Consider the following 27,196-nt stretch of genomic DNA (forward strand, 5'->3'; position numbering starts at 1 on the left):
CAGGTTCATTAATTTGGTTTCCAAAAGAAAAAGGAATGAGCGTGGGAGGAGGTTTTGGTATAAAAAATAATGAATTAACCAAGTATCATTTGACTTTGGAAGAAAAAATAAAAACAAATAGTTCATCAATTCTTCCAATCTGTGCATTTTAATTAAAATAAAATCCTGAGATACTAATAAATTCAGAATAAAACAAACGAGCTTTGCGGTTCACATGCAAATTATTTAGGCATGTTGCCCCCTATTTTCTTGATTTTTATCTAGTTCTTCATCACCACCAAATTGCTCCAAAAATCACATGTATTTTTTATGGATTACTAAAGAAAATTTAATTTTTAAAAAATTAATTTCACCCCTCATTAAATTTCAAAAATGTTTTAATGAAATTATCAATTTACTAATATCATATTTAAAGAACATTCATCAAATTACAGGCTAAATTAAATATATATGCAGGGAGTTATTTTTAATTGGACTTTTAGGTATTTTTTTTAAATTAGAGAAATAGGCCATTTTTGAAAAGAAAGTGTAAAAGCACTTTTATATTTATTTTTGATAGGGTTAAGGTTAGGGTTTTATTAATTTTGTTAGGGTTAAAGTTTTTTAGGGATTAAGGTTTAAAGGGTGAAATCACAAAAGTTTATTGGTAGAATTGAGGGGCCAAGGATGTGAAAACTTATCTCAGAACACATACATTTCATATGTCATGTTGGGATAAGATTATTAGCTCAAAAACTCATCCTATGGACGTCAGGTTTTGGGGTGACAATGCTTGATATGGTAATGAATCGAAGTCTAAGTGGATGTCCCAGTAGGCGGCTGTGATGCGGCCATGGGTTTGAGTATAACTAGGGGCCAATTGACGGTCGTTATGCGCTCACGAGTTTAAACTTTTTAAATTCCCGTAAATGATGTATTATGTATACCATACACAAGATTGATGCCATAATCATAAGAAAAAACAGAGGGCTTTCCGGTGTAATTAATGTAATTTTTTCTCTATTTCTAGGCAGTCGGTATCTTTAACCTTTCATTCTTATTTGAAAGTTGATACCGAAGTGGACACAAGAGGGCTCTCAAATGGAGAATGGATGTTTCGACACAATAAAAGTTAAACTCGGGTTGACGCAGTAACGGTTGTAGTTATTAATGGGTTTTTTAATAATGGCAACCATTGCCACCCCGAAAGGAGCATCACCTTTACTGCATCGCAACAGCTATTGTTCGTCTAAGAGTCTTTATGCGTCTACGGCAGTGCCGACGTTAAAATAAGAAAGAAAGTTAAAATATCAGCGACGTAGAAATAGAGAAAAAAATTATGCCTATTATAGCAAGAAGCTCTACATATATTTCTCTATTTCTAGGCAGTCGGTATCTTTAACCTTTTATTCTTATTTGACAGCTGACACTGAGGTGGATACAAGAGGTCTCTCAAGCGGAAAGCGAATGTTTTGGCACAATAAAAGTTAAACTCGGGTCGATACAGTAACGATTATAGTTATTAATGAGTTTTTTAATAATGGCAACCGGTGTCACCCAGAAAAGATATTCACTTTTACTGCATCGCAAGTTGTTGTTTGTCCGAGAGTCCTTTTGCGTCCACGGCAGTGTCAATCTTCAGATAAGAAAGAAAGTTAAAGATATTGGCTACGTAGAAATAGAGAAAAAAATTACACTGATTATAGCAGGAAGCTCCACAGTTTTTCCATATGATTATGCCCTCAAACTTCTGTATGATATTTATACGGTAACAATTTCTGGTATCTTTAAAGTTTGAGCTTGTGCTCACGTAACGATCGTCAACTAGCTCCCTCGTTATACTTTGATCCATAACCGCATAATGGCCGTCAATTGAGACCTCTACATAGACTTCTACCCATGACCGTACAAAATAAAACAACCCTGAAACCCGACTTTCATAGGATAGGTTTCAGTGTTAATGGTCTCATCTCAATAGGATATATGAAATGTGTACATCTCAAAGTGATATTACATCACTAACGACTCAAGAATACCTCGAACTAAAAATTTTATTAGCAACAGAAATTTTTAACACTGAAGTAAGGAAGAAAATTGAGAGATAAATATTGTAAAGTGGAGGGATGAAGGCCGGAAGAGATAATATTTTAGGGATGATGGAGTATGAAAGGGGAACCCCCTTTTATAGGATCAAGGAATAGTGAGATTGCAAATGAAAAAAATATCTATGGTAAAAAACGCGTCGCAGGACCAGCATTTTCATCGAATATCTTCAAAACGTGCTTCAAATCTATAAAAAAATTCCCAGGGCAAGGTACTTTTTTTTGCAAACTTTATGAAAATGTTAGTGAAAACTCGTCCAATTAGGTGTGTTTTCTTGCCATGTCAATAGGGAAGCTCGCCGAGCTAGACGAGTTTTCACTAATATTTTCATAAAGTCTAAAAATGTACTTGACCTCAAGAATCTCGGGTAAAATCTAAAGCATGTTTTGAGGCACTGAATACCTTTTGAAGCATGCTCTGATGAAATTATTTGATCTGTGAAACACGTTTTCGAGCACCGACTAGTGTTCCATTTTCATTATTCGATGAAAGTGTGTCTTCAAAATTGGATTTTGAAGTACACATTCCCTCTCTTATTGTTCTATTTTGCTATTAAAGTACCAAAATATTCAGAACTTAGGCACGTAGCAAATTCATATCAAAATTGAAGAGTTGAGTTGCAAGAGTCATTTGTATTTCTTTAGATAATCGTATGAAGATTTTTTTTTATTCTAAATATCCAATTCGTTTTAAATTGAAATGAGTTGACGAATGAAATCTGTGATTTACTATGACGGTCAAATCTGTAATACGGAAGTCAAGGTCGTATTTATAGGAGCCCATTCCATAGAATTGGCTTTCAACCGTATTATTCAATTGTGTAAACTACAGACTAGAATCAGAAGGAAAGTTAGAGGTTTGAGTCAGGGAAGAATTTCGAGCTTGCAATGTAGAAAACTAGCATCGGTTGACCACTTTAAATATGAGCTATCTGATGTGAAAGGCGAACTCGAGATGGAGGCGGTCATATCATCGTACTGCTTAAGAAAAAATATTATAATAAAGTTATATGTCAAGTTTGCGAGGCTAATGGAACTGGTCCATCTTCAGCCACCACTGCGGCTAATGTTGGAATCAAAATAGAAACAGAAAGCTCTACTACACGATTGTATGGTGGGTTCACTAGTTTGTTACAAAGCTCTTATTATGATGTCCCCGAAACATTAATGGAAAGACATTCTTCAGTTTCCAGATTTGTGATTCAATGCATATGAACATTCGCCCTACATGACCAACGCCGACCTCTTCGCCGAGGGTGGTTTAGAGTTCCGGCAACTACTGCACAAAACACCTGCCCATGCAAGCTCATCGTCAAATGTCTGGGTATTAGAAATTGGCATGGAATACCCCAACAAAGATGCTTTTCTTGGTGCATTGAAGTAGTACAGCTTTAGGAATGGCATGAACTATCAAGTCACAAAATCTTATTCGAAGAAATTCAAGGGAAGTGTGTAATACGCGACGGGAGGTGCAAATGGAAAATCATGGCATATCTTTAGAAGAAGACGAGCTTGTGGACAATAAAGAAGTATTTCGGTCCACATAAGGTGATTACCCGATTTTTTAACATAATGTGACCTGACTGGGGTCTTTGTTTTTCCTAATCACATAACTTTAACTCGTCTTTTACAAGTGTAAATCAGGATCAACTGAAGCTAGACTTCGACATTATATCTGAAATTATTCTATCTATGGTGAGCGTAAGTCTTAGGATTCTCATCTTAGTGTTGATTGCCAAAATCCTTAGTCAGCACGATTACACATCATCATGCTACAAAGTATGGATTACAAAACAAAAGGCTATTGATAAGTTGCATCATGGATGGGACAAGTCATACAACAATTTATGGCAATGGTGTCAAGTACTAGATCGGTACGTACCAAGTTCCGTAACCAATTTGGAAATGCACCCAGCGTACTTTAGCATTCGTCTAGTCTTTAGGAAAAAAATATTCCACTAATTTTTTTGGATATGATCAATGCATGAAATTTTTCCTATATTGCAAGTCTTTAGTGCAAATTAACGGCATGTAGCTGTACAGGAGGTACTAGCATCAGTTGTTGATGATTGTTGCCCAGAATGGTAATCGAAGGATTCTGTCGATAGTATTTACGAAACTCTATCCGAAAAGACAAATGACTGGAATTTCTTCCTTAACTGATTGCACCGACGCGTTTACCCACAACTCGACATATGTGCCATTTCGGACAAGGGAATCGAAATCTTGTCCACTATTGAGTGAAAGGGTAGCCATTGGGATCGCAACCACTATAGGTACTGTATACAACATGTTGACTCCAACTACCACACAAAATAACTTTCAAAAAGTGAGTGAGATCAATGCATTGAAATGGGGACGTAGTTTCCACTTTACCCACAAACATGCTAAACCATATATCATCATATATTGTTTGCATTTATGGGTATACTTTTCTTGACAGGGTACGAGATTGTCCAATGCCATTTTCATGAGATGTTGGATAACTTGCATGATATCAACAATGTTGATGTAGACTACCATGCCAGCATACCTTTCTAACAATGGACGCAATCATATGATGGAGGTTTATAAGAATGATACATGACAACGAACTTAGTCGAATTCATCTATTTCGTATTGAAAGGGATGTGTTATTAATCGATAACCTCAGTTGTCAAAGAAAAATACTTTTACCTAGCTACCTTATTTCCAAAGCGGACGACGTCATATTAGGCAGATAGCGGGCAGTTAAGTTTGGTGCAGGGTTGTCATGAAAGAAACTATACGAAATATAGTGAGAGTGAACACTATGTATATAATGTGTCACTCACGTCAAGACTTGCAGTTTAGGGTCACAGAGTACGCTAGCCGACCAGGACATGCTAGAGGCATCATATCGTGTTGACATACCAAAAAAGTTTAGTAATTATGAGATATTCCAGACACTTCGATTCCCATGCACACATGTAATTATCGTATATGCAAATGTGAAAATTGAGTACATGTCTTATATCAATGATGTGTACAAACTGGAACACATGCACAATGTATGGAGACCTGAATTCCCACCCACCCTAGATGAGAGTATGTGGCCACCAGTGCCCAGCGTGCTATTCAAGTTGGCCCCAAACATGAACTTGCATCACGTCCCGAAAAGTCACCCGAATTTTACTCAGATACACACTAATATAGATGTTCGAGAGAGGGATAATCAGGAGAAGTTATGCGGGTACTATAGAAACCAAGGGCATACAAAGGCAACATGCTCTGTATTAAGGGGTACATTGGGGCTTCAACATCGCTAGACGATATAAAATTGATTACAATGTTTCCTATTTTGTGTAAAAACTTTTTTTTATTATTTTTTAACTTACATTTCAAATATATTTGTTACCACCTACTAGCATTTATATAGTTTAAAAAATGATAGTTTAAGTGCTACTTCAAGTATCAATTACTATTTCTCGAGGAATTGAACTTTTTCCATTTTTACGAGTTAATCCATGTACCTTTATTAATCACTAGTTCGATAAAAGATGCCTATCCAAAGTTACATATTTCATATCAAATATTATATATGGAAATTTACGTATAACTTACATTAGAATTTAACAAAGAAAAATATGAGTTGCAATAGAAATATTGTTTCTTTATTGATGCCATTTATATTTACATCACAATAAGTAAAAAAAAATACGTCATTGGGCTGAATGTGTGCCGCAAGGCGGTGGCTGACACGTAGGATTTTTGTGCACAACTAGTGGTGTCGGCTCTTCCACTTGATCGTGACCATCGTCGTCGTCATCTTCGTCTTCACCTCTACCCTCATGCTTATCTTCATCTCTACCATCAATTTTATTTTCATCTTCGTCTCCATCTCCTTCCTCCGTGCTTGATTGCGAAGTCGTCTTAGCCTTCCATCGTATATCCTCTACTCCATGAGAAGATGGTGCTGATGACCCACATTGATAAAATAATGATGCGATGAGTGTTTGTGACACTATCGGTGAATAACCGTATGATGTCGCAATACTCGGATACATCAGTATTGATCCGAGCATCAATACTAGAATCGATGATAACATTAGTGTCGTCATAAATAACAGTACATGCGTTGATATATGGCTCGACATTTGCGTCGGTATGGGGGCGTAAAATGCTGAGGACGGAGGTACCCCGAAATATGTACCTGCGGAAGGGGTAGAAGCAAAGTGTTGCGATGGTGCATAGTGTGGTGCTTATGAAAAAATATGGAGTTAGTGAAATGAACAGGAATAAGTAAAGTAAACTAATCGAGATGTGGCGTAGACATCAGTTGCGCTTGTTGGGTTGGAGCTAGTGACGAACTCGTCACGACACCTCTTTTGGATATATATTGCTAGGTCACTCGTCGTGGCTTCTTTTGACTAAGTTGCCTACTCCATGCCTCAACTGGTAGCAAATATGGCTTGTCGGCGACTCTGAACTAGGGCATGTACTCCAAACATGTCTCTATGTCCAATGAGAAAAAGGTTCGTATATAGGTAATAATTTTATCCTATGATCCAAAATGTCAATATACTCATTGTGGTAATTTAGCCAATTCTCCTCGGTTTTTTCCCGCAGATCCAGCTTGTACAGTGCTTCCATGTATCATGGTGGCAGTAGAATTTGTTGCTTCCACCCAAACTGTCACATTACTTGACCTGATTTGTGCATTTTCACCATCATGTGCACTATCAACGACACCTTTACGTTCTCATATACTCCGAATGGCCAAAAATTCTAGCAAGACGTATTCTATGATATCTGACTCGGCATATGGCATCTATCAAACCGCAGTACACAATTGTAAATTTTGTTATATACGTAATTTTATTTTACAACTCATTGTATAATGATTATAGGTTTGAAAAAAATAAGTAACTAGCCTTGACTTTCGAGCGTTGATCTAACATCAGTCGGATATCTTCAAGTTACTCCAATAGTCCTACGTAACTCGGCCATAATTCCACTTATTCAAGTTATATGTTAATTCAAACATAAAATAAAGAAATAACAGGTATATAGGTTCATGGTTTCACCTATTCAAGTGATGTTAATTCAGCCCGTGGTTCCACATATTCTTCGACCTACTCCTTGTCACTAATAGGAATGTATATGGGTCATTTACTTAGGGGCGTAGAAATGGTAGTCGCCACTAAGGCCGTGACTGTAGCAAGAGCAGGCAACCACTGATTGACATCTTATTCAGTTCTGTCACTTGACACCACTTATGATACAACGTGGCTAACACGGTTAATCCCCAACTTAGTCATCCACTTTCTTTGAAGTTGACTAGGTGTAGTAGCCACCTTATGTATACCAAATTTCGAGAGTTATCGGGCATTAGAATACCCTTAATTAACCTCAAAATGAATGATTGGGTGTATTATTCTTTGACAATATCGGATGTGTCCTAAGAAAGATATTTGAAATTGGTTTCCAACAATTTCATATCTATCTGGCCACTGTAAAACTTATCCGACACCTTTCCCAAAATGCCTCGCAAAGGTCCTCTTTATTAGGAATGACTGTTGACCCCGTGACGATTGGCCCATCCACTAATAAACTGAGTTGTAAAGCTACGTCCTTCAATGTGATTGTACACTCACTGTATGGTAGATGAAAATTGTGTCTCGGGCCTCCATCTTTCCACCAATGTGCTGATAAGTGTAGGATCAAGTTTGTAGCTTACGAGTATACGAGGCACATGTAAGAATCTTGCATCTTGCAAGTAACCACGAATTTCGGCATCTAGGCTTTTTGACAAGTTATGTATAAACCCCTCCAAAACATGATCATTCGCCTATTTACATCGACAAAATAAATTAATTTAAAAAATAAAAAACTTTAAATTTAACGTAATTGAAAACAGTGAAATTTAAATTTTTGTTTTACAATTGTCGCTTGAGCGATGAAAATGTGCTTATCGTTGAAACAAAGCAGAGAGGTTGTCATTCGTAAAAATTTAATCAAAATGAATGATATAAAAACTATAATATTTTTAAACAAGCATATCAGAAAATTTAGAATAAAACTTGAAAAAATTGAGAGAATTGAGAGAGTTGAATTTGAGTGAAAAAAATGAAAAATGGCCTGATATTTATAGAAAACAAAATTATCGTTAGAGTCCTTAAAAATTTTTACCGTTGCCAACGTTCAAAAAAGGTGCGTCCAACTCTCTCAAAACATGGTCTATTTCTCTAATTTAAAAAAATGGCCTAAAAGCCTGTTTAAATAAAAAAGGGGGCATATTATTCTAAATTAGCCCAAATTACAAGTATATGTGTATATTTATTACATGAACAATTTATATATATCGTATTAAAAGAAAATGACATGTTTTTTTTCCAACACTAAATTCAAGTTGTTAACGCTACTAGTAAACGTCACCTGTTTTAAAAAAACGCATTTCATTAAATACAAATTGATAGATAGCACTTATATTAGCAATTAAGCTAATGAAAATATTTGGTTGATATGATACAAATATTTAATTTTTGAAGATAATATTATTAGAAGAAGTAATTACAAATGACAACATATAAAATATCAAAATTATTTTAAAATTTAAAGATAGAAATTAAAATTAAAATCATAATTTTGGACAACTAATACTTTTTCAAATTCAAAGAAAAGATTGATACTTGTTCCCATTTTCAGATATTTATACTTACAAAAATCAGAACTTTCTTATTTCACTGTTAATTTCCTTTTAATTTCATTTTCTATCATTCAATCATTCTTATCGAATCATTAAAAGTACATTATTATTAAAAAACCAAATAAATATGTCCTACTTGAAATAACTCAATAAGCCCTTCAATGAACTTTTTAGGTATAATAATAAAATAAAATAAAATAAAATAACTAAATTATTTATGGAAAATATATTGTTGTAATGTAAGCAGATAGCTGTCCAAGAGCTGTCTTTTCTTTCCCTAATGATTCTCTCTGTTTCTTTCGGACAATGTCTTTGATGTCTTCCAGTTTTACTTAGTACTTCGTCTTCTTCTTCTTCTTTCTTCATCTTCATCTTCATCTTCATTTCAGTGTTTTTGGGTTTGTTTTTTTCCTATTGTTTGGGACAATAATTGAAGCAAGAGATAACCTTGGGGGGGGGGGCGGCGGAGGGAGAGGAACATCTCTGAAATTACTTTCACTTTTGCCGGCGGGTGCAAAATGAGTGCATCAAGGTTCATCAAATGTGTCACTGTTGGTGACGGTGCCGTCGGCAAGACTTGCATGCTCATCTCCTACACCAGCAATACTTTCCCTACTGTGAGTTCCAAAAAGAAAGAAACTAACCCATTTTTTTTTGTTTGGTCTCTGAGAAAATATGAGGAATGGAAAAGAAAGTTTGGCTGGCCCTTAACGTTTTCTTTACTTGGATTTTCATGGATTTTCTTTTCTTTTTCTTTCCCTTTTTGTTTCCCCTATTTTCTTGGCCACCAAGCAGACCCTACACTGGTTTCTGGTGGTCAATGTAACTTTGGTAAAGTTGCTTTCTTTATTGGGTTTTTTTTCTGTTTCTTTTTCCCATTTGGTTGTACTTGTCTTTGGAATCTTGAATTTGGGGCATAGTATCTTTCTGAATAATAGAATCATTCTTCGTAAATTGTGTTCAAGTGAGCAAATTCTTAGGGTTTTTTGCTTCAAAAACTTGCAGAAAATTTATTGCCTTTTTGTAGTTTATACCTTCTTATTTCTTCTGTTTGTGTTTTGATGATGCATCATCTAGGATAAAGATTCTTTGTCTTGTAGGTTTTCATTTCAATTAGTGAGTTAAGGTCAAAAGTTAAAACTGGAAACATTATATCTTGCTACTCCCCTTTTTTTTGCTGGAGGAGAAAGAAAAAAAATTGCTAAATCTAAAACTATTGCTGGTAGAAAGTCTCATTTAGAGATTTCATGATAGGTGCTTTCTTTACTGCGAATCTTGGGTTATGGCCATCTATGTTAGTTGGAAATCGTGTGTATCGGGTACGAGTATCTGTCCGGCATGTATATGTTCAAATTTTCTAGTTTTTCATGCATTTGGAGGGTCCTTGGAGGGTTACTTCTTCATGCTCTTGTCCAGAAAATGTGTCTAATATAGTTTGTTCTTTTAGTAAACCTAACTTCATGTAGAGTTGATTGATGCAATTATGATCATAATTTCCTAGTTCTTGCTTTATTCTTATGATTATTTTAAGATGACTTTTGGAGATATTGCTTATAACATGTTTTCCACATCCTCTGCAATGTCTTGGGGAAACAGGATTATGTGCCAACTGTCTTTGACAACTTTAGCGCAAATGTGGTTGTGGACGGCAACACTGTTAATCTTGGATTGTGGGATACTGCTGGTAAGTTTCAATTCCATTAATTTTCCTTATTCATATCTTAGAATGCTTATTGTGGTAGGTTTGATTTTATTGTTTTTATTGTCTTGGAACAGGCCAGGAAGACTACAATAGATTAAGACCTTTGAGCTATCGTGGAGCAGATGTCTTCTTGTTGGCATTCTCTCTCATTAGCAAAGCCAGCTACGAAAACGTTTCTAAGAAAGTGAGATTATTTGTTATTAGAAGCTTTTCACCGGTTTTTGGACAAGATACTTTCAATTACTTGATCTGCTAATGCGTTGTCTTCTTTTTGAATCCTCAGTGGATTCCGGAGTTGAGGCATTATGCACCTGGTGTTCCAATTATTCTTGTTGGGACTAAGCTTGGTTAGATTCTATTTCAGTCTTTATTTTCAGTACTTTAAAATGTCTTGATCTGTTCCTTTCAGTATGCTCTTATGCAATGATTTTCTTATTTTCTTTTCATATAACGAGTTATGGGTAAGGCTAATGAATGCTATAGTTTGCAATATTTCCAACACCCTTTTTTGTTGCCATTGAGAGAAGGGCATATGTTCCTGTTGGTGGCTGAAGTAGTGTAGTCCTTTAGATGCCTCCTTGCCTCGTAAGATTAGTCCGTTCTAGCACCTAAATCCTAAGCGTTTTTCTCTATATGATGGTGTTTTATTTGCAAGACTTATATAAAGCTTCCTTCACCCTTACAACTATTGCTATTTTCTTTCAGTTTTCTTGTTAAGAGAGCAAACAATTAGACCTTTTACGGTTCAATTACTATTGCCCTATGCCCAAACCTTCCTCCATTTTGTCTTTATATAAACAGTAGAGGTTAGCCTCTTCTTCTTCCACAGTGGTTGTTAACTAATTTTCAGTAAGGAAAAACTTCTGTGGTTGCAGAAATGTGAAACAAGTCCATCTGTTCCAACTTTGCCTCGAATTAGCATGCTTTGTAATGCATTTGAAAGAATCCTTTAATATGACAAGTTTGGGAAACTTACTTGAGTTGTCCTGTGGAACTTAGGCTTTCTTGGTAGAGTGGAAATAAAATCGGAAAGATGGAAAGTTGAAAGGGTAGAAAAATAAAAAAAAGATTTAAAAAATATATTTTCTTTCCATTGATGTGCTACCATGCTTGGTAGAAATATGGAAAATTGAAAAAGAAAGTAAATTTCTTTTCATTCATTGCTTGATAGAGTTGAAAAATGAGACAAAAGAAAGCGCAACTTTTATAAATGCATAAATTTGAATTTTCATCTCTCTTTCATGTTTTGTACTCTAATCATTCCAATTTGGAATGATTTGTTGTTATGTATTAGGATGAAAAATGATCTGCTTTTTTATTTCTTTTCCTACCAAGCAATTTCTTTTCACTTTTCCACTCCCTCTTTCCATCCTTTCAGTTTTCTACTCAGCCAAGCCCACCCTTTTATATCTTGACAGAAACCTGAAATCAGTCTTGTCTTTTTTAAATTTCCCTCTAATTAGTATGTTTTCTAATGTATTTGAAAGAATACTTTGGAACTTAATCTTGCAGAACTTCAAATCCTGCTACGGTGCATTGCAGTATGTTATCCTCCAGTAAATTGTTTCTTCTAATGAGTCATCAAAAGTAACTTTTTTCCGATGCTCTTATGTCCTCCCCAGCCCCAACCTTTCCCAACTCGTGGAACAAGCAAGATTAAAACTAAAGTTCCATTGATAAAACAGCTGTTTGGGACCGCTATTTACTGGTTTTAACTAAGTCTTTGGGAATTGTATAAAAGTCGATGTGAACCAATCCTATGAGATGCTGAAGTAGAATGTGAACCAAATATAATATTCATCATCTTAGAGGAAGATGCTTGAAGAAAATGGGAAAGCTAGAAATAAGCAGAAAACTTTTAAACTTGGGCCTGATCTATGTTCTCTTATTGAAATTTCACTCTCAGGTTTGGTTTCATATGAGTCTTATCATTTTATATTCTTGAGCTAGCTAAACTGTGGTTTGAATCATTAATCATGGAGGAATGAATCCATTACAAGGTTTGATAGAAAAAAATTACAAATCCCATGGCAAATGAATAACAAGCAAAGAATGAACCCAATGTTAATCTTAAACGCTGCCACTCTATGTTTCATTAACAGCTGCCACATTTCTTACTGTAGATCTTCGGGATGATAAGCAGTTCTTCGTAGATCACCCTGGAGCAGTGCCCATTACCACAGCCCAGGTACTCTCAGCTGCTTCTTGTAGTAATAATTTCTAAGTTCCGTTATTGTTCATTCTTGTTGATTCTTGATAACATCGAATCCTAATTTTGACTATGTTCTTTACCCTTTCATGTTGAAAGGGGGAGGAATTAAGAAAGCTGATTGGAGCTCCTGTTTACATTGAATGTAGTTCAAAGACACAGCAGGTATGTACATATTCGACTGATCTACCATTGCATTTTGTTTTCAAGCCTTGGAAGTATGTTAATTACTTCTTCTTGAAATACAGAACGTGAAAGCAGTCTTCGATGCGGCCATCAAAGTGGTTCTCCAGCCACCAAAGCAGAAGAAGAAAAAGAAGAGAAAGTCACAAAAGGCCTGCTCGATATTGTGATCACGTGATGAACTGTTATGGATTGTCTTTTGTGATCACATAAATCTGTTAGTCTCTCACCATTTTTATCATCTCTTTCTCACCTTGAGAAAATAGCTCCTTTTGGTTTGTAGTCTGTACTAACGGAACTAGGATCTTTCCTATAATCATCTAAATTTGTGCTTTTTCTTTTCTTTTTTTCTCTCATGGATTGTCTTTTGAATTTGTATATTGATGGCCCTTTGTGTTCTCACACTTTCCTTCAGTTACTTTGGATTTAGATATGTTTGATCTGTTAACTGAAACATGGAGAAATTGTTTCCTATTGTTTCTTGTGATGTAATCTGATCTAGTATGTTTTAATGAACTAATATTATATTTGTGGTTTTGGAGTTCACTAATTTCTTTTGCTTACCTGATTGAATATTGTTTCTTCTACTTCATCTTGCCACTTCCATTCTCCCTTCTAACATCGAATTTATACGGATATAAAGGGAATGAGCCTCGGATCAAAGTCTAGCTGGTTCATGAACTGCAAGAGTCATGCTTAAAAAGATCGTAATCATCAGGTTTGAGAATCGAATTCCAGCATATATACTCGCTCCTTATTGTCAGGCTGTTGTAGTTCCCTCGGTTCGATTGTTTGTTGCTTCCACATGGTGTTCCATACAAATGGTTCTCTTTGATCTCATTGGCCTTATAGTTTTGTATGAAAGATGAACTGAGATGCCATCTTTCTGCTTATACATGAATCAAAATGATGATTTAGTCAGTTTTGAGGAAGTTAAAGCGAATATGGAACCAAAATAATTCTCCTTACCAAGATAGTGAGAAAGATCAATTAGAATATGGCATCGCCATTTTAGTCATTGGAAAAGTCTTCGAGTTATATTTTTAGTTAACTTTTGCTCTTATACCCAACAATTATAAATAGAGAGACATGAGACGCCATTAATATCTTCCCAAGTTTTCCTCCTTTTATAAAGTTGTTGATTCTTCAAGTTGTACCCAATCATTAAGTCCATCAAACAAGGGGGATGCACAAATCAGAAGATGGTACAAACGAATGAGATAAGGGCACTTAAACTTGTCTTTGTCCATTCAAATTTTGTCGACTCAAGCATCGGAAGGTGCCTTTCTTTCGATTCTCTTTCATTAACCTAGAATACCAACTTTTTCCTTGGAATTTATACTGTGTCCACTTTCATCAATATGTAAAGAATTGGTGGACCTCTTTCACAAACTCCTACAATTCCTCCATTAAATAGAGCTACCATCTTTCCCTTTTGAAGTTCTCCATTACATTTCCCCATTCTCCCTCTTGAATATATATATATATAAGAACTTTATTAATGGCGTCAAAAAGAATACTGAAGGAGCTCAAGGAATTGCAAAGAGATCCTCCAGCTTCATGCAGTGCAGGTAAGACTTAGAAGCAAAATCGCATTGCAGCTAATCTCCATTGTTGTTTGCAAGGTAAATTCACTACGTAAGCTGTACTTTATCCAGGTCCAGTGGGTGAAAATATGTTTCATTGGCAGGCAACCATTATAGGTCCAAATGATAGTCCATATGCTGGTGGTGTTTTCCTTGTGACCATCCATTTCCCTCCTGATTACCCATTTAAACCTCCCAAGGTACCATAATCTAGCACCTAATGCATCTCTATGGGCTTTTTAACATAATAATGTTCACCAAATTGTTTTTCAGATTGCCTTCAGAACCAAGGTTTTCCATCCCAACATAAACACTAATGGCAATATCTGTTTAGACATTCTCAAAGAACAATGGAGTCCTGCACTCACCATATCCAAGGTAGGTAAAGCTTGGATCAATAAAATTAAGAAAAAAAAAAAGAAAAGAAAAAGGGTAAGCTAGAAGCATAGTCACTCTAAAATAGGATATGTCCTATTTTGGTCACTTCAAAATTTATTCTTAATTTAACCACTCGAACAAGGATAATTGTGCGACTGCCATTAAAATGTCTGTTTTATTTTAATGGATTGCTGATGTGGCATATTAACACATTGAGTGATTGACACGTGACATTTTGGTTGACTTTTGACTAAAGTTTAGGGACCTCCCTATAATTAGTCCAAAACTTTTTCCCCTAAACTTCATAGAGAGGTCCTAAATTTTAGTCAAAAGTCAACAAAAAAATGCCACATGTTAATCACTCAATGTGCTAATATGCCACGTCAACAATCCATTAAAAGAAAACAAAATTTTTAACAACAATGACTAATTTGTATAATTATCTTATTTAAAGTGACTAAATTTAGAAAAAAATAGAGTGACCAAAATAGAACTTACCCTATTTTAATGTTAAAACACATAAATTTGAAATCATATATATTTAAAAAAAATTAAAATAAAATTAAAAAAATACTTTAGTATGATAACTTGAATCACTAATCAACTTATTTAGATCCCAAAATTATTATTTTAGAAAAAAATTAATTTCTTTAATTTTAATATATTTTTTAAATTTTTTAAATTTTTTTAAAAAATATAAAATTTGGAATTTTTAAATATTTTTAATTTTAAAATTTGTTTTGAAATTTTTGAAAATTATGCTGAACTTTTTTTGTAATTTTTGTTGAGAGAGATGCCAATTAGCTTATTTTTCAAACCTGATAGGGACTAAAAGAGTATTTGCACTAATCAGTTATTCGAATTGTAAAATTTAACTCGATTCGAACTTGAAATTCGAATTACTTATTCGAGTTGACTCAAATAATTTGAATAACTGGATTTGATTAACTCGAAATCCAAATTTTTTTTAATTTTTTCAAATCGAATTTTACTCACTTGTAAATATAGTAAAAAAAAAAAAAAACCAACATGTAAACCAATTAAATGCTATATTTATATATATTGGGCTAATGCAGGTTTTACTGTCTATATGTTCACTGCTAACCGACCCAAACCCTGATGATCCTCTTGTACCGGAGATTGCTCGTATGTGCAAAGCTGACAAATTCAAGTATGAATCTACTGCTCGGAGCTGGACCCATAAATAGGCCATGGGCTGAACTAGGTTAAAATATGCCCTCAGTCCCTGTACTTTTCATTATTTTGAAATTTAGTCCTTCTGGGTTTATTTCTAAAATTATAGTCCCTTTGATTTGAAAATTAAAGTACAATTGATAATACTGTTAATGGATTTTGAGTAATTTAAATATGTGACATGTTAGTATTCAAACCTTTGGTTTAAAGGTTTAAAGTTTGATTGATTACACATTCATATTTAATAGAAGACAATGTTATCAATTTCACTTTAATTTTTAAATCAGATAAGTAGAGGGACTACATTTTTGAAATTAAAAGTAGAGGAACCAAATTTCAAAAGTTAGAAGAGCAAGGGATTGGTAGGTCTATCGATATAATCATTATGCTAGTAAAAAGAATCAAATAAGACTAAACTCTAATAAAGTTAAAATTTATTGTTTAAAAAATATTATTTAATGTTTAACAAAGCTAATATTTTGAACATTAAATGGTAAATGTTTACTTTGTTAAAATAGCCATATTTGATTCTTTCATACTAGTATAGGGACTAAATTGATATATTAGAAAGTATAAGAAATAATTTGAATCAGTTTCTATGATAGAGAGAGCTAATATGTAATTTCACCGTTGTCTTGCCTACTACTTTGTTGAAGGTATAAACTTAATTAATTCCCACTATTTCCAGGTATATTATTATGAAACGAAAAAGAAGAAACAAGAAAGTAGTGATAGTATAAGAAAAGTGCCACTTTGGTTTTCAATAACAATGTATCGGCTTCTCCTTTGGTCCTTGGTTTCAACTTTCCTAAGGTGTTTTGTTTAATTACTCTGCTTTGCTTATAAAATAATGATACGAGATTACTAATCTTTAATCTCCTTAACCAAATCTCTGAATCTATTTTAGGGTTTAACCGTGGGAATGGTAATCCCGCTTAAGGATTTTATAGGTAAAACGGTCCCTATATTCTATTTAAATAGGTTAATTAATTCCTATATGTTAATTAAAAAATAAATTGATCTTTTCGTTAAAAATTTCAACTGTTTCTACTGTTAAAAATCGATCCATGTACGACGACATGATTTATATGTGGCATTTCTCATTGTACTGGTTGGTTATTTCGTTAACTGCTAATACAAGTAGATGAAAATTTAACAGAAAGGGCCAATATTTTCTTTGAACTAATATATAAAGACTAATTTATCTATTTTTTAAATAGAGAGAACAAAATGCAATTTAACTCTTAATATAGAGACCTCAATAGTACTTTTACCAAATTTTATAAATTTTCAATAAATTAAAGATGACATGTAATTAAAATTTAAAATTTTAATTCTCTCTCTATATATAGGAACTATAGTTCAATATTACAGAGAAGTTAAAAAGGCTGACCGGCCCTCACCCCTAAACTCTTTCAAATTTTTTATTATCCTTGTTAATATACGTCATATTATTACTTAAGTTAAAAGGTGAATTTGAAGTTAAAAAGCGGTGCGTTTATCTATTGTTAGTGTAAAAATAATAGTGGCGGTGAGATTAAATATTGTAGTGTATGACAAAAAGTAAGCTAAACGTATCATATCGCATCCAACCGTCCATCCAAACCCACCCTAAGTCAAGTTTAAATAACAAAATTTTTGTGCAAAGCAGTATTTAACCCTTAACAACAAAGGCCTTTGAATTTTTTTTAAATATTAGCTTTTTTTTTTTAATTCTTAACTATATTCTATAATTAAAATTAAATAAAGTATATTCATTATATTTTTAATAATTCTTTTTCTTTGATACAATAATAGAGATAAGGGATGGGGCTAAATAAGCGTCGAGTTTTAGCTATTGCTCCATTCAAATTAATAATTCTTTTAAATTAATTATATATATATATATACTCTTGGACCTTGTTTTGTATCTATATTATTTATAAATTTTTTAATTGAATTGGTATTACAAATTAGTCAAACACTAATTTAATTGAGAAGATACTAAAAAAATAAATTTTATTATAAAAATATTTATAGCTCTCAATAATTTTATATTTATTTAAAATTAAATAACTTAGACTAAAATTTTAAAAGAAATCCCAAAATGAATTAGTAATAAAGTTGGAAGAATTTCTTTCTACAAGTTCAATCAGGATTGGAGTTGATGTTGATTTTATATTTTTTTCACTCGCAATACAAATATTATATAATTTAAGTGTGAGTTTTGATATGATATGCAGTGCGTTTAGTTTACTTTTTATTTCACGCTATAATATTTAATCTCACAGCCGCCGTTAATGCATTGTCCATTTAAACCCACACTAATTCTATTTAAATAATTCAAATAAAAATATTCGATAAAAATTCTTAAACAAACAAATAATAAAACAATGGAACCAACGGGCAAATTACCAATAAAAGCACCGTTTTTTTTTAAATTTATCGAAATGGGCCAGGTCAAAAATTATTAACCAGAATGGGCCAGTTTTTACAAAATGCGTCCACGTCAGCGTGTTGTCAGGGGAAAAAGCAGGAAACGCTTCCTCAAGGAAGCGCTTTGCCTATGTGGACAGAAAACGCTTTCTTGAGGGCGCGCTTTCTGTCCACGTAGGCAAAGCGCTTCCTTGAGGAAGCATTTTTCCCGTGTTTGAATAGTAGCAACGACTACTTTTTTGACCGTTGGTAACCCCCCAACGGTCCAAAAAAAAACTATAAAACCCCCCACCCTTTTCATTTTTTTCACACTTAAATCCTTTCAATCTTCAATTTTTCAATATTCTCTCAAATTCCTCTCAAATCTCTCAAATTTCTCTTAAACTCCTCTCAAAACTCTCGTTAATTTTTTTCAAAAAAGCTCTAATTTTATTTTTTCTAGATTTATTTTTTAAAAATAAAAAAATTTGATCGTGTTAGCAATGGCCGAAGAATTAATTCGCTTCGATGATAAACACATATCCGTTGAACAAATGCAAATAGTAAGTGTTAAATTTAATATTTAAATATTATTTAAGATTTCTGTCATTTATGCAAATTTAAATAATTTTTATTTTATTATTTCTTATAAAAGTTTGTAGATCGGATATTGCAATGCTATATCCGTAACATGACTGGTCCTCCATCACCGTTGATAGAGGATTACCTACGGGAAGCGGGTTTTTGGCACGTGGCGATGATAGGCCGGGGGTGCAAGTTGGACCCGAAACTTATTAGTGCGTTGATAGAAAGGTGGAGACCCGAGACGCACACATTTCATCTTCCATTTGGAGAGTGCACTATCACTTTGGAAGACGTGCATTTGCAATTAGGATTGCCGGTAGACGAGGACGCAGTCACTGGGTCCGTTCATTCTGCTGATTGGGGAGCGGTATGCTACGAGCTTTTGGGTGCTATTCCGGACAATATTAACGGAGGTCAGATCGAGATGGGCTGGTTATGAGACACATTTTCGGAGCCGGATGATGATTCTACCGAACTAGAAAAAATTCGATATGCTCGAGCATACATTCTTCAAATAATTGGAGGTTATTTGATGCCGGACTTGTCACGAAACCTTGTACATCTGAGATAGCTGCTGAAACTCGTTGATTTTAGAGCAGCTGGTCAATTTAGTTGGGGGTCTGCCGTGTTGGCAACACTGTACCAGGAGATGTGCGGGGCTACGCGATCGAATAAAACGAAAATCGGAGATTCCCTATCACTACTGCAATTATGGGCACGGTTTCGCTTTCCATTTTTGCGTCCTCGAGTGGACCACCCATATACATTCCCACTCATAACAAGGTAAATTTTATATTAGATTTTACAATTATTACGTAGATTTAAAATATAATCGTATGCTAAAAATTTATTTAATTAGGTGGAACCATTCGGCAAGTTATGCTTGATTACTTACCTGTCTTGAAGATATACGGCTTCTATTAGATCAACGATTGGAAGCACAAGTAAGTATTAAAAATATATATACATACATAATAAAATAGTGGATTCGTATTTAGTATTTAGTATTTAGTATTTTTTATTTAACTAATATTTCCATCATTTTTATATAGTTTCAATGGACACCATACGAGGATCCGGCAATTCGGGCAGTAATTTCGGATGAATACTTGCAAAATCCAAACGCTTGGCACGTGAAGGTCCCATTGGTCAACTTTGCTATTGTGGAGATGCACCAATCAGACAGAGTATTATGGCAATTTGGATTCCGACAACCGATTCTTGTGGCACTTGAGGTGTTGGATGATCATCACAAAATCGACTTACGGCAATTGCATACAGATTGGCCGAGATTCTGGTCACACTATATCCAAATGTGGGAAGATCGGTATGATTATATACCTACTCGGAAACCGATCATCGTTCCAGAGTTGGTGTGCGTGCCGGAATACATGCCATGGTTTAGGATTCATGGCAAGCCATATTCACTGTCAGAAGAGGAGATGCAGCGGCAATTGCGTGTCCAAAGGGAACGACGTGGCCCTTTAAATCCTAAAAGAAGGGACGACGACGCAGGCCCATCAACAGCGCCCACACAATCACCCGGCCTAGCAACAGGACCTACACAATCACCGGGCCCAACAGTTCAACCGTCGACACCCACAGCACAGCCTCTTCAGATGATGCCAGGTACGTATCCTAGCCCTTATATGTTTCCTTTTTCTAGTCCTATGGCAGGTTGGAATGCATGGCCCGGTTCATCTCCATTTCCGATTACTCCGAGTGGACCTCTGATCTATAGGCAGCCGTCGCACGAGGGATCGCAGGAGGGGCCGTCGGGGAGCTCTTCTTTTTACAAATCCCCATCACCTTATGGGTTTCAAACACCTCCTTCATTAATGATGCAAACACCTTCACAGTCACTATTCTATCAAGGCGGGTCATCCTCCCAACACCCACAACCAGAATCCTTGCTGGAGCAAGCACAACCCCCGCTAGAAGCTGGACAAAGGAGGAATCCAACGCGTAACCGTCAACGACCTCCATGTGGCACTGAATCCGACCGGCACGGACATTGATTTTTATTTTAATATATTTGTACAAACATTTTGAATCTTTTTATATTATTTCATGTAATTAGATAAAAGGTTGTTTTAAATAAAGTAATTGTAATTTACTTTTATATTTTTAATAAAATGGAAATTATTTTAAATAAGGCAACATTTTGAATATTTTTATATTATTTCATGTAATTAGATAAAAGGTTGTTTTAAATAAAGTAATTATAATTTACTTTTATATTTTTAATAAAATGGAAATTATTTTAAATAAGGCAACATTTTGAATATTTTTATATTATTTCATGTGATAATATAAAAGGTTGTGTTAAATAAAGTAATTATAATTTACTTTTATATTTTTAATAAAATGGAAATTATTTTAAATAAGGCAACATTTTGAATATTTTTATATTATTTCATGTGATAATATAAAAGGTTGTTTTAAATAAAGTAATTATAATTTACTTTTATATTTTTAATAAAATGAAAATTATTTTAAATAAAGCAATATTTTGAATATTTTATATTATTTCATGTAATAAAATATAAATAATACAACATATTGACAATTACAACAACTATCAACTATTGCGATTTGGACATGATCTACTTGTATGGCCTGGGTTCCTACACCATCCACATAACTTCTGTTGATTGGTTGTTTCTCGGATATCCATATTGTTGCGTATTCTAGTCGAGTAAGGTCGACCCTTTGGTTTACGCCGCAACTCTCTATCCGGTAACAGCTTAAACGGAGCAAGCGATACAGAGGGCCACTTACGCTCATCTGGGACCGGTAGGAATATGTGTCTCCACACGTTGTACATGTATTCCAATTTGTACACGTCGTCGACATAGCTCATGGGATCCAGACGAAGATTTTGACAAGCTGTAATTACATGAGCGCATGGATAACGAAGTGCGTCAAACCTTCCACAATCGCAAGTTCTATTTCTTAAGTGTACACGATATTGCCCGCCAGTAATACCTTGGTGCCGTTTGTCAAACTCTGTCACACGAAACCATAAGTTGTCTCGATCGTGACACACTGTGTGCATAGTGTTCGCCCGTGCCTTTGCCTTGTTAATTTCTTGCAATACCTTTGCGCACCATACATGGCTTCCCTGTATTTGGCCTGCATAACTCGCTGCTCGTTTGGAAAATAGTGCCGCTAAACGAAAATATGTCTCTCGCACAACTGATGTTATCGGTAAATGACGTGTTCTTTTCAGAACAGAATTTATACATTCGGCCAGGTTTGAGGTCATGTAACCATATCGTAAGCCACCGTCGTATGCTTGTGTCCACTGTTCGAAAGGTATATTACATAGGTAGTCATGGCCCTCTTCGTTAACTGAATGGAAAACTACCAACATCTCATGAAAACGGTCCTTACTTATCTCATAGCTTGCCAATATAAGTTGATAGCGAAAATTACATACCACTTTTCCATTTAAAATAAATTTAATATTCCAAACGAAATTATATTAATAGAGATAAAGTTAAATACCCATGTTGGCCACTTGCCGTCATTCACCTTTAGATGGACATTGCCTGTAGTAGTTGGAAGCAATGTACCTTAGGCAGTACCGATGGTGTGTGCGATGCCATAGGCTTCCCTGTCGCTCAATTGCAGCTAGTATCCCGGTGCCTCGATCTGATATAACGCATATATCAGGTTAGGGGCAAACATGCATCTTTAACCTAGAAAGAAAGAAATCCCAGTCATCAGCTGACTCTCCCGGTGTTATTGCAAATGCAATTGGAAGGATTCTTCCACTACCATCCTGTGCGACTGCTAGCAATAGCCGATGGGTATATCTACCATACATAAAGGTACCGTCAATTTGTACCAATGGATTACAATATGCAAATGCGTCTCAACATTGCTTAAAGCTCCAGAAGAGACGCTTAAATACTTGGCATCCACAGAGCAATCAGTCGTTGTAGTATGTAGGTTCTGTTTGAAGGTCTGTTATGCAACCTGGGATGTATCTCTCTAGCACTTGACACCACTGCCATATTTCATTATATGAAGCGTCCCACCCACTATGCATCTTCTCCAAAGCCTTCTGCTTAGCTATCCAAGCCTTGCGGTAAGAGAGCGTGTACCCCATTTGGTTACGAATATTAGCAATTAAGACTGACACTGAAGTCCTAGGATTTGCCTTCACCGTGGGTAGTATTAAGCTAGCTAACATAGCTGAATCCATCTTGGGATGATCTTGTGAAATACCTGTCAACGAAGTACGTTAAATAATGTAACATTACATAATAACAGTATTATTTAAAAACCTTAAATACTGTACCTGCAGCACATGTATGTGGACCTTTATACTTTTTTATCTCCCATAACCCTGTCCTTTTCCTCAACGAGGCATAGATTTTCCATGAACAACTTCTGTTTTGCACTGCACACTTCGCCTCAAACTTATCGGATTTAGATTTAACACGTGGTAGTTAACACCGTTATTGATGCTATGTTGTTTCAATGCACCAAGAAAACTATCCTTATTGGAAAACTCCTTACCAACTTCAAATTCACTCGAATCCAATAACGAACTTGTATGATCACGTATTCTGTATGGTAGATCTGGAAATTCCAATGTATCATCTGCAGGTAAATCAACATTATGCATGTGGGCTGGAGGCGAGTATGCCCTGAATTGTGGATCTTCTTCTTCATCTGAACCCCCTTCAACATCTTCAGGTTCAGTTGGAATAGGCTCCAGTTCAGAAAATAATCCAACTTCTGTACCATCGCGGTCGGGCTCTCGAGGTGGATCCACATCGGACTCATCATCTAACCCACCATCATCTGTGACGTATGAGGTCTCTTCACCAGTGGACGTCATGGGGAGTACATCATCCCTTTTTCTGGGCGTTTCATAACGTCCCCAATTGGATGTAGATTGCCAAGCACTATAAGTTGATGTCGTTCCCCAGTACGTATTTCCAGCATCAAACATTGATCCACCTAGGTGCATGTCCCATCCACTAACAGAGTGTCGTGCAGGGATTGTGTATTCCATACCGCTACCAAAAACTGGAGGTTCCGTGTTATGTAACCCACTAACAGAGTGTCAAGCAGGGGTCGTGTATTCCTCTCGAACAGCAGCCGCAAATGTATCATTTGGCGATGCAAATTGTACATATAACTCAATATATGGTGCTCCACTAGCAAGATGGGTCTGCACCATTGCCTACAAGCTACGAGCACCTTTGATGTCGAACGAGTCATATGTTACTGGATCAATAGAAACACAAAATCGATACCTAATAGACAACACTTTCATTGGCGTCGTTCTGAATATTTTACGCCTAATCCTTTTACGAAGTTCTGTCAAATCTATGTTCTGGTTAAAAACCAGTTCTATTGTATTCTCCGAAAAAAAACAACACCGTTCTCGGTGTGATGAACCTCACCATCATAGTAAATAACAGTACTAATGCGTTCACTCATCTTTAATTTTTATCCTTCTTAGCCTCTCTATTTTTTTTTTGCTGTAAGTTATGCAACCTGAGAACAAAATTTGGCTCATTTATAGCCCAAGTTATTTCAAAAACCACTGTAGCAAAAGAGCGTCCACGTGGGAGCTTCTTTCAGTACTTTTGCTGAAAATGCATCCTGCTTGAAGCGTTTTTGACACTATTTATGCAGACACGTCTTCTCAAAATTATTTTTTCAGAGACCACTGTAGCAAAAGAGCATCCACGTGGGAGATTCTTCCAGTAATTTTGCTGAAAATGCATCCTGCTTGAAGCGTTTTTACCACTATTTGTGTAGACACGTCTTCTCAAAATTATTTTTTCAGAGACTATTGTAGCAAAAGAGCGTCCACGTGGAAGCTTCTTTCAGTACTTTTGCTAACAATGCATCCTGCTTGAAGCGTTTTTTACACTATTTGCACAGACACGTCTTCTCAAAATTATTTTTCAGATACTACTGTAGCAAAAAAGTGTCCACGTGAGAGCTTCTTTCAGTACTTTTGCTGACAATACATCCTGCTTGAAGCGTTTTTGACACTATTTGTGCAGACACGTCTTCTCAAATTTATTTTTTCAGAGACTACTGTAGCAAAAGAACGTCCACGTAGAAGCTTTTTTAGATTAACAAATAATTTAATTAAGTTACCCTAAACCCCAAACCCTAATTTATTTGATTTTTTTCTTAAATACTCTAAAACCCTAAACCCTAAAATCCTAATCTAAATTTTTTTAAATTTATAATTAATTTACTCAAGTAACCCTAAACCCTAATTTATTTGATTTTTCCTTAAAAACCATAAACACTAAACCATAATCTAATTTTTTAAAATTAGTAATTAATTTAATTAACAAACACTAAACCTTAATTTATTTAATTTTTTTCCTTAAAACTCTAAACTTTAAAAACCCAAAATTCTCAAAACCTTAACCCTAATTGCAGAAAACCCTAATAAAAATACGGGGAAAATGCTTCCTCAAGGAAGCGCTTTGCCTATGTGGACAGAAAGTGCGCCCTCAAGGAAGCGTTTTCTGTCCACGTAGGTAAAGCGCTTTCTTGAGGAAGCGTTTTCCTGCTTTTTCCCCTGACAACGCGCTGACGTGGACGCGTTTTGTAAAAATTGGCCCATTTCGGTTAATAATTTCTGACCTGACCCATTTCGGTAAATTTAAAAAAAATGGAGCTTTTATTGGTAATTTTCCCGGAACCAACTAATTAATATAATAAAAAATTATTAGCGTAGATAAGCTTTTATTCACACTAATTTTTTATCAATTAATTAATATAGCTAGTATGATTTTTACTCAGCTTTGAGTTAAATATTTATTTATTTTAATTATAAAATAAAAATTTAAAGGTTCAATATGTTCTAAGTTCTTGTACTATTAATATATTTGAAACTTAGTCTTCATATTTTTATTTTTAGGAATCTAATCTCTCTACTTTTATAATGCGCTTAAATTTAATAGTGTTAGCAATTTTTAAAAATTTACATTAACATTTTAGTCGGAATAAAGTATTTGGATTAACTAATGACATTATAAGAGTTTTTTTTTCGGCTCAGCCAAAATAATAATTTATTAGCATTATAAGAGTTGAGGTATCAAATTATTTTAAAATTGAAGTATAGAGATTAAATCTCAAATTTAAGTGAAGTATAAGGATCAAAATAAAAAGTTAATAATTCCTATACAATCTAAAAAAAACATCTAAAAAAATAGAGAAATTAGAATTGAAATTTAACTATGTCAAAAAAGAAAAAGAAAAGAAAATAATAATTGACAAGTGTTAAGTATAATCCTAAAAGAAGAAGAAGAAGAAGAAGATAAATTAGAATTGAAATTTAGCCAAGGAAAAAAAAGGAAATAGAAATGAAAAATAGAAAAATTCTACCAATTCCTTCTATCACAAGTAGACCTATTCATGGGTCAACCTACGTGTTCAAGTTCGAAGAGTCGTACAAAATTCGAAAGGGTTTGAGCAAAAAAAATTAAGCTCATTTAAAATATGGATCGGGTTCCGGCTTAAACATTCAAGGCCCGAGCCCGAGCCCAGCTTGACTCGTTTTAAATTTATAATACTTTATATTTTGTTATTTTTATATATCATGTAATTTAGAACACATTAAAAAATAAACCTATACTAAATATTTAATACTACTATAATGTAAATATTAAAAAAAATGTCAAGATGACTATATAAAAATTTTCAATAAATAAAAAATGTATACAATTATTAAAATGAGACTGTATTAGTCTTTTGCAAATATGAGCAATTTTGGGCAAAATTTTAGACTTAAACTTCGAGCCAAACCAAATTTTAAACAAGCATAAGGTATGTTAATATTATATTTAAACCCGATTCAATTTGACCCATGAACACCACTAATCACAAGCCTTCAGGTTATCTAGCTAGCTGCATATTCAATTCAAATTTAAAGGATCTTAATGACTATTTTTCTAAAAAAGGTCCATTTCCTACTTTATTTACGGATATGGGCCACTTTAAACTTTATTTACTGGAATGGGCCAAAAAACAAAAAACACGTCCATATAGGCACGTTTTAAAGGAAAATTTCAGAAAAGTGTATCCTTGGAGGAGCGCTTTTGCCATGTCAGCATAAAACGCGCTGACGTGGACACGCTTATTGACATGGAAAAAGCACTCCCCCAGGGACGTGCTTTAGCCCGTGTTTTTTCTAGGGTGTGTCATTTGCATGTTTAGGGCTTA

At 34.6% G+C, this 27,196-nt stretch overlaps 3 protein-coding genes across 4 annotated transcripts; all 3 read left to right on the forward strand.

The window, feature by feature from the left end:
* The first annotated feature begins 8,961 nt into the window (after positions 1 to 8,961).
* On the forward strand, positions 8,962 to 13,388 carry LOC107916764 (rac-like GTP-binding protein ARAC3). The gene is made up of 7 exons (XM_016846133.2): positions 8,962 to 9,365; positions 10,345 to 10,432; positions 10,525 to 10,634; positions 10,734 to 10,797; positions 12,574 to 12,638; positions 12,759 to 12,824; positions 12,908 to 13,388. The coding sequence occupies exons 1-7, from the start codon at positions 9,267 to 9,269 to the stop codon at positions 13,010 to 13,012; spliced, it is 597 nt and encodes a 198-aa protein (XP_016701622.1). The 5' UTR covers positions 8,962 to 9,266; the 3' UTR covers positions 13,013 to 13,388.
* Positions 13,389 to 13,506: 118 nt separating this feature from the next.
* LOC107916765 (ubiquitin-conjugating enzyme E2 10) lies at positions 13,507 to 16,858 on the forward strand. 2 transcript variants are annotated; one of them, XM_041112411.1, is made up of 5 exons: positions 13,507 to 14,413; positions 14,501 to 14,628; positions 14,702 to 14,806; positions 15,883 to 15,977; positions 16,689 to 16,858. In XM_041112411.1, exons 1-5 carry the CDS (start codon positions 14,344 to 14,346, stop codon positions 16,738 to 16,740), a joined length of 450 nt encoding a protein of 149 aa, XP_040968345.1. In that variant the 5' UTR covers positions 13,507 to 14,343; the 3' UTR covers positions 16,741 to 16,858. The 2 variants fall into 2 exon arrangements, with proteins under 2 accessions (XP_040968345.1, XP_040968346.1); XM_041112412.1 differs by lacking the exon at positions 16,689 to 16,858 and having other exon boundaries at positions 15,883 to 16,517.
* Positions 16,859 to 20,370: 3,512 nt separating this feature from the next.
* On the forward strand, positions 20,371 to 20,997 carry LOC107917503 (AT-rich interactive domain-containing protein 1A-like). Its single transcript, XM_016846846.1, has 2 exons — positions 20,371 to 20,608; positions 20,657 to 20,997. Exons 1-2 carry the CDS (start codon positions 20,371 to 20,373, stop codon positions 20,995 to 20,997), a joined length of 579 nt encoding a protein of 192 aa, XP_016702335.1.
* The last annotated feature ends 6,199 nt before the right edge of the window (positions 20,998 to 27,196 follow it).

The sequence above is a fragment of the Gossypium hirsutum genome, chromosome A01 (genome assembly GCF_007990345.1).
Source record: "Gossypium hirsutum isolate 1008001.06 chromosome A01, Gossypium_hirsutum_v2.1, whole genome shotgun sequence".
In the NCBI taxonomy this organism is placed as follows: domain Eukaryota; kingdom Viridiplantae; phylum Streptophyta; class Magnoliopsida; order Malvales; family Malvaceae; genus Gossypium; species Gossypium hirsutum.

Coding starts and splice junctions, on each gene's coding strand:
- LOC107916764 (XM_016846133.2), top strand. CDS start 9,267: ATGAGTGCATCAAGGTTCATCAAATGTGTCACTGTTGGTGACGGTGCC. Junction 10,635..10,733: donor ACGAAAACGTTTCTAAGAAA/GTGAGATTATTT, acceptor TTGAATCCTCAG/TGGATTCCGGAGTTGAGGCA. Junction 12,825..12,907: donor GTAGTTCAAAGACACAGCAG/GTATGTACATAT, acceptor CTTGAAATACAG/AACGTGAAAGCAGTCTTCGA.
- LOC107917503 (XM_016846846.1), top strand. CDS start 20,371: ATGCCATGGTTTAGGATTCATGGCAAGCCATATTCACTGTCAGAAGAG. Junction 20,609..20,656: donor GCCTCTTCAGATGATGCCAG/GTACGTATCCTA, acceptor GTCCTATGGCAG/GTTGGAATGCATGGCCCGGT.
- LOC107916765 (XM_041112411.1), top strand. CDS start 14,344: ATGGCGTCAAAAAGAATACTGAAGGAGCTCAAGGAATTGCAAAGAGAT. Junction 14,807..15,882: donor CTGCACTCACCATATCCAAG/GTAGGTAAAGCT, acceptor GGGCTAATGCAG/GTTTTACTGTCTATATGTTC. Junction 15,978..16,688: donor TGCAAAGCTGACAAATTCAA/GTATGAATCTAC, acceptor CACTATTTCCAG/GTATATTATTATGAAACGAA.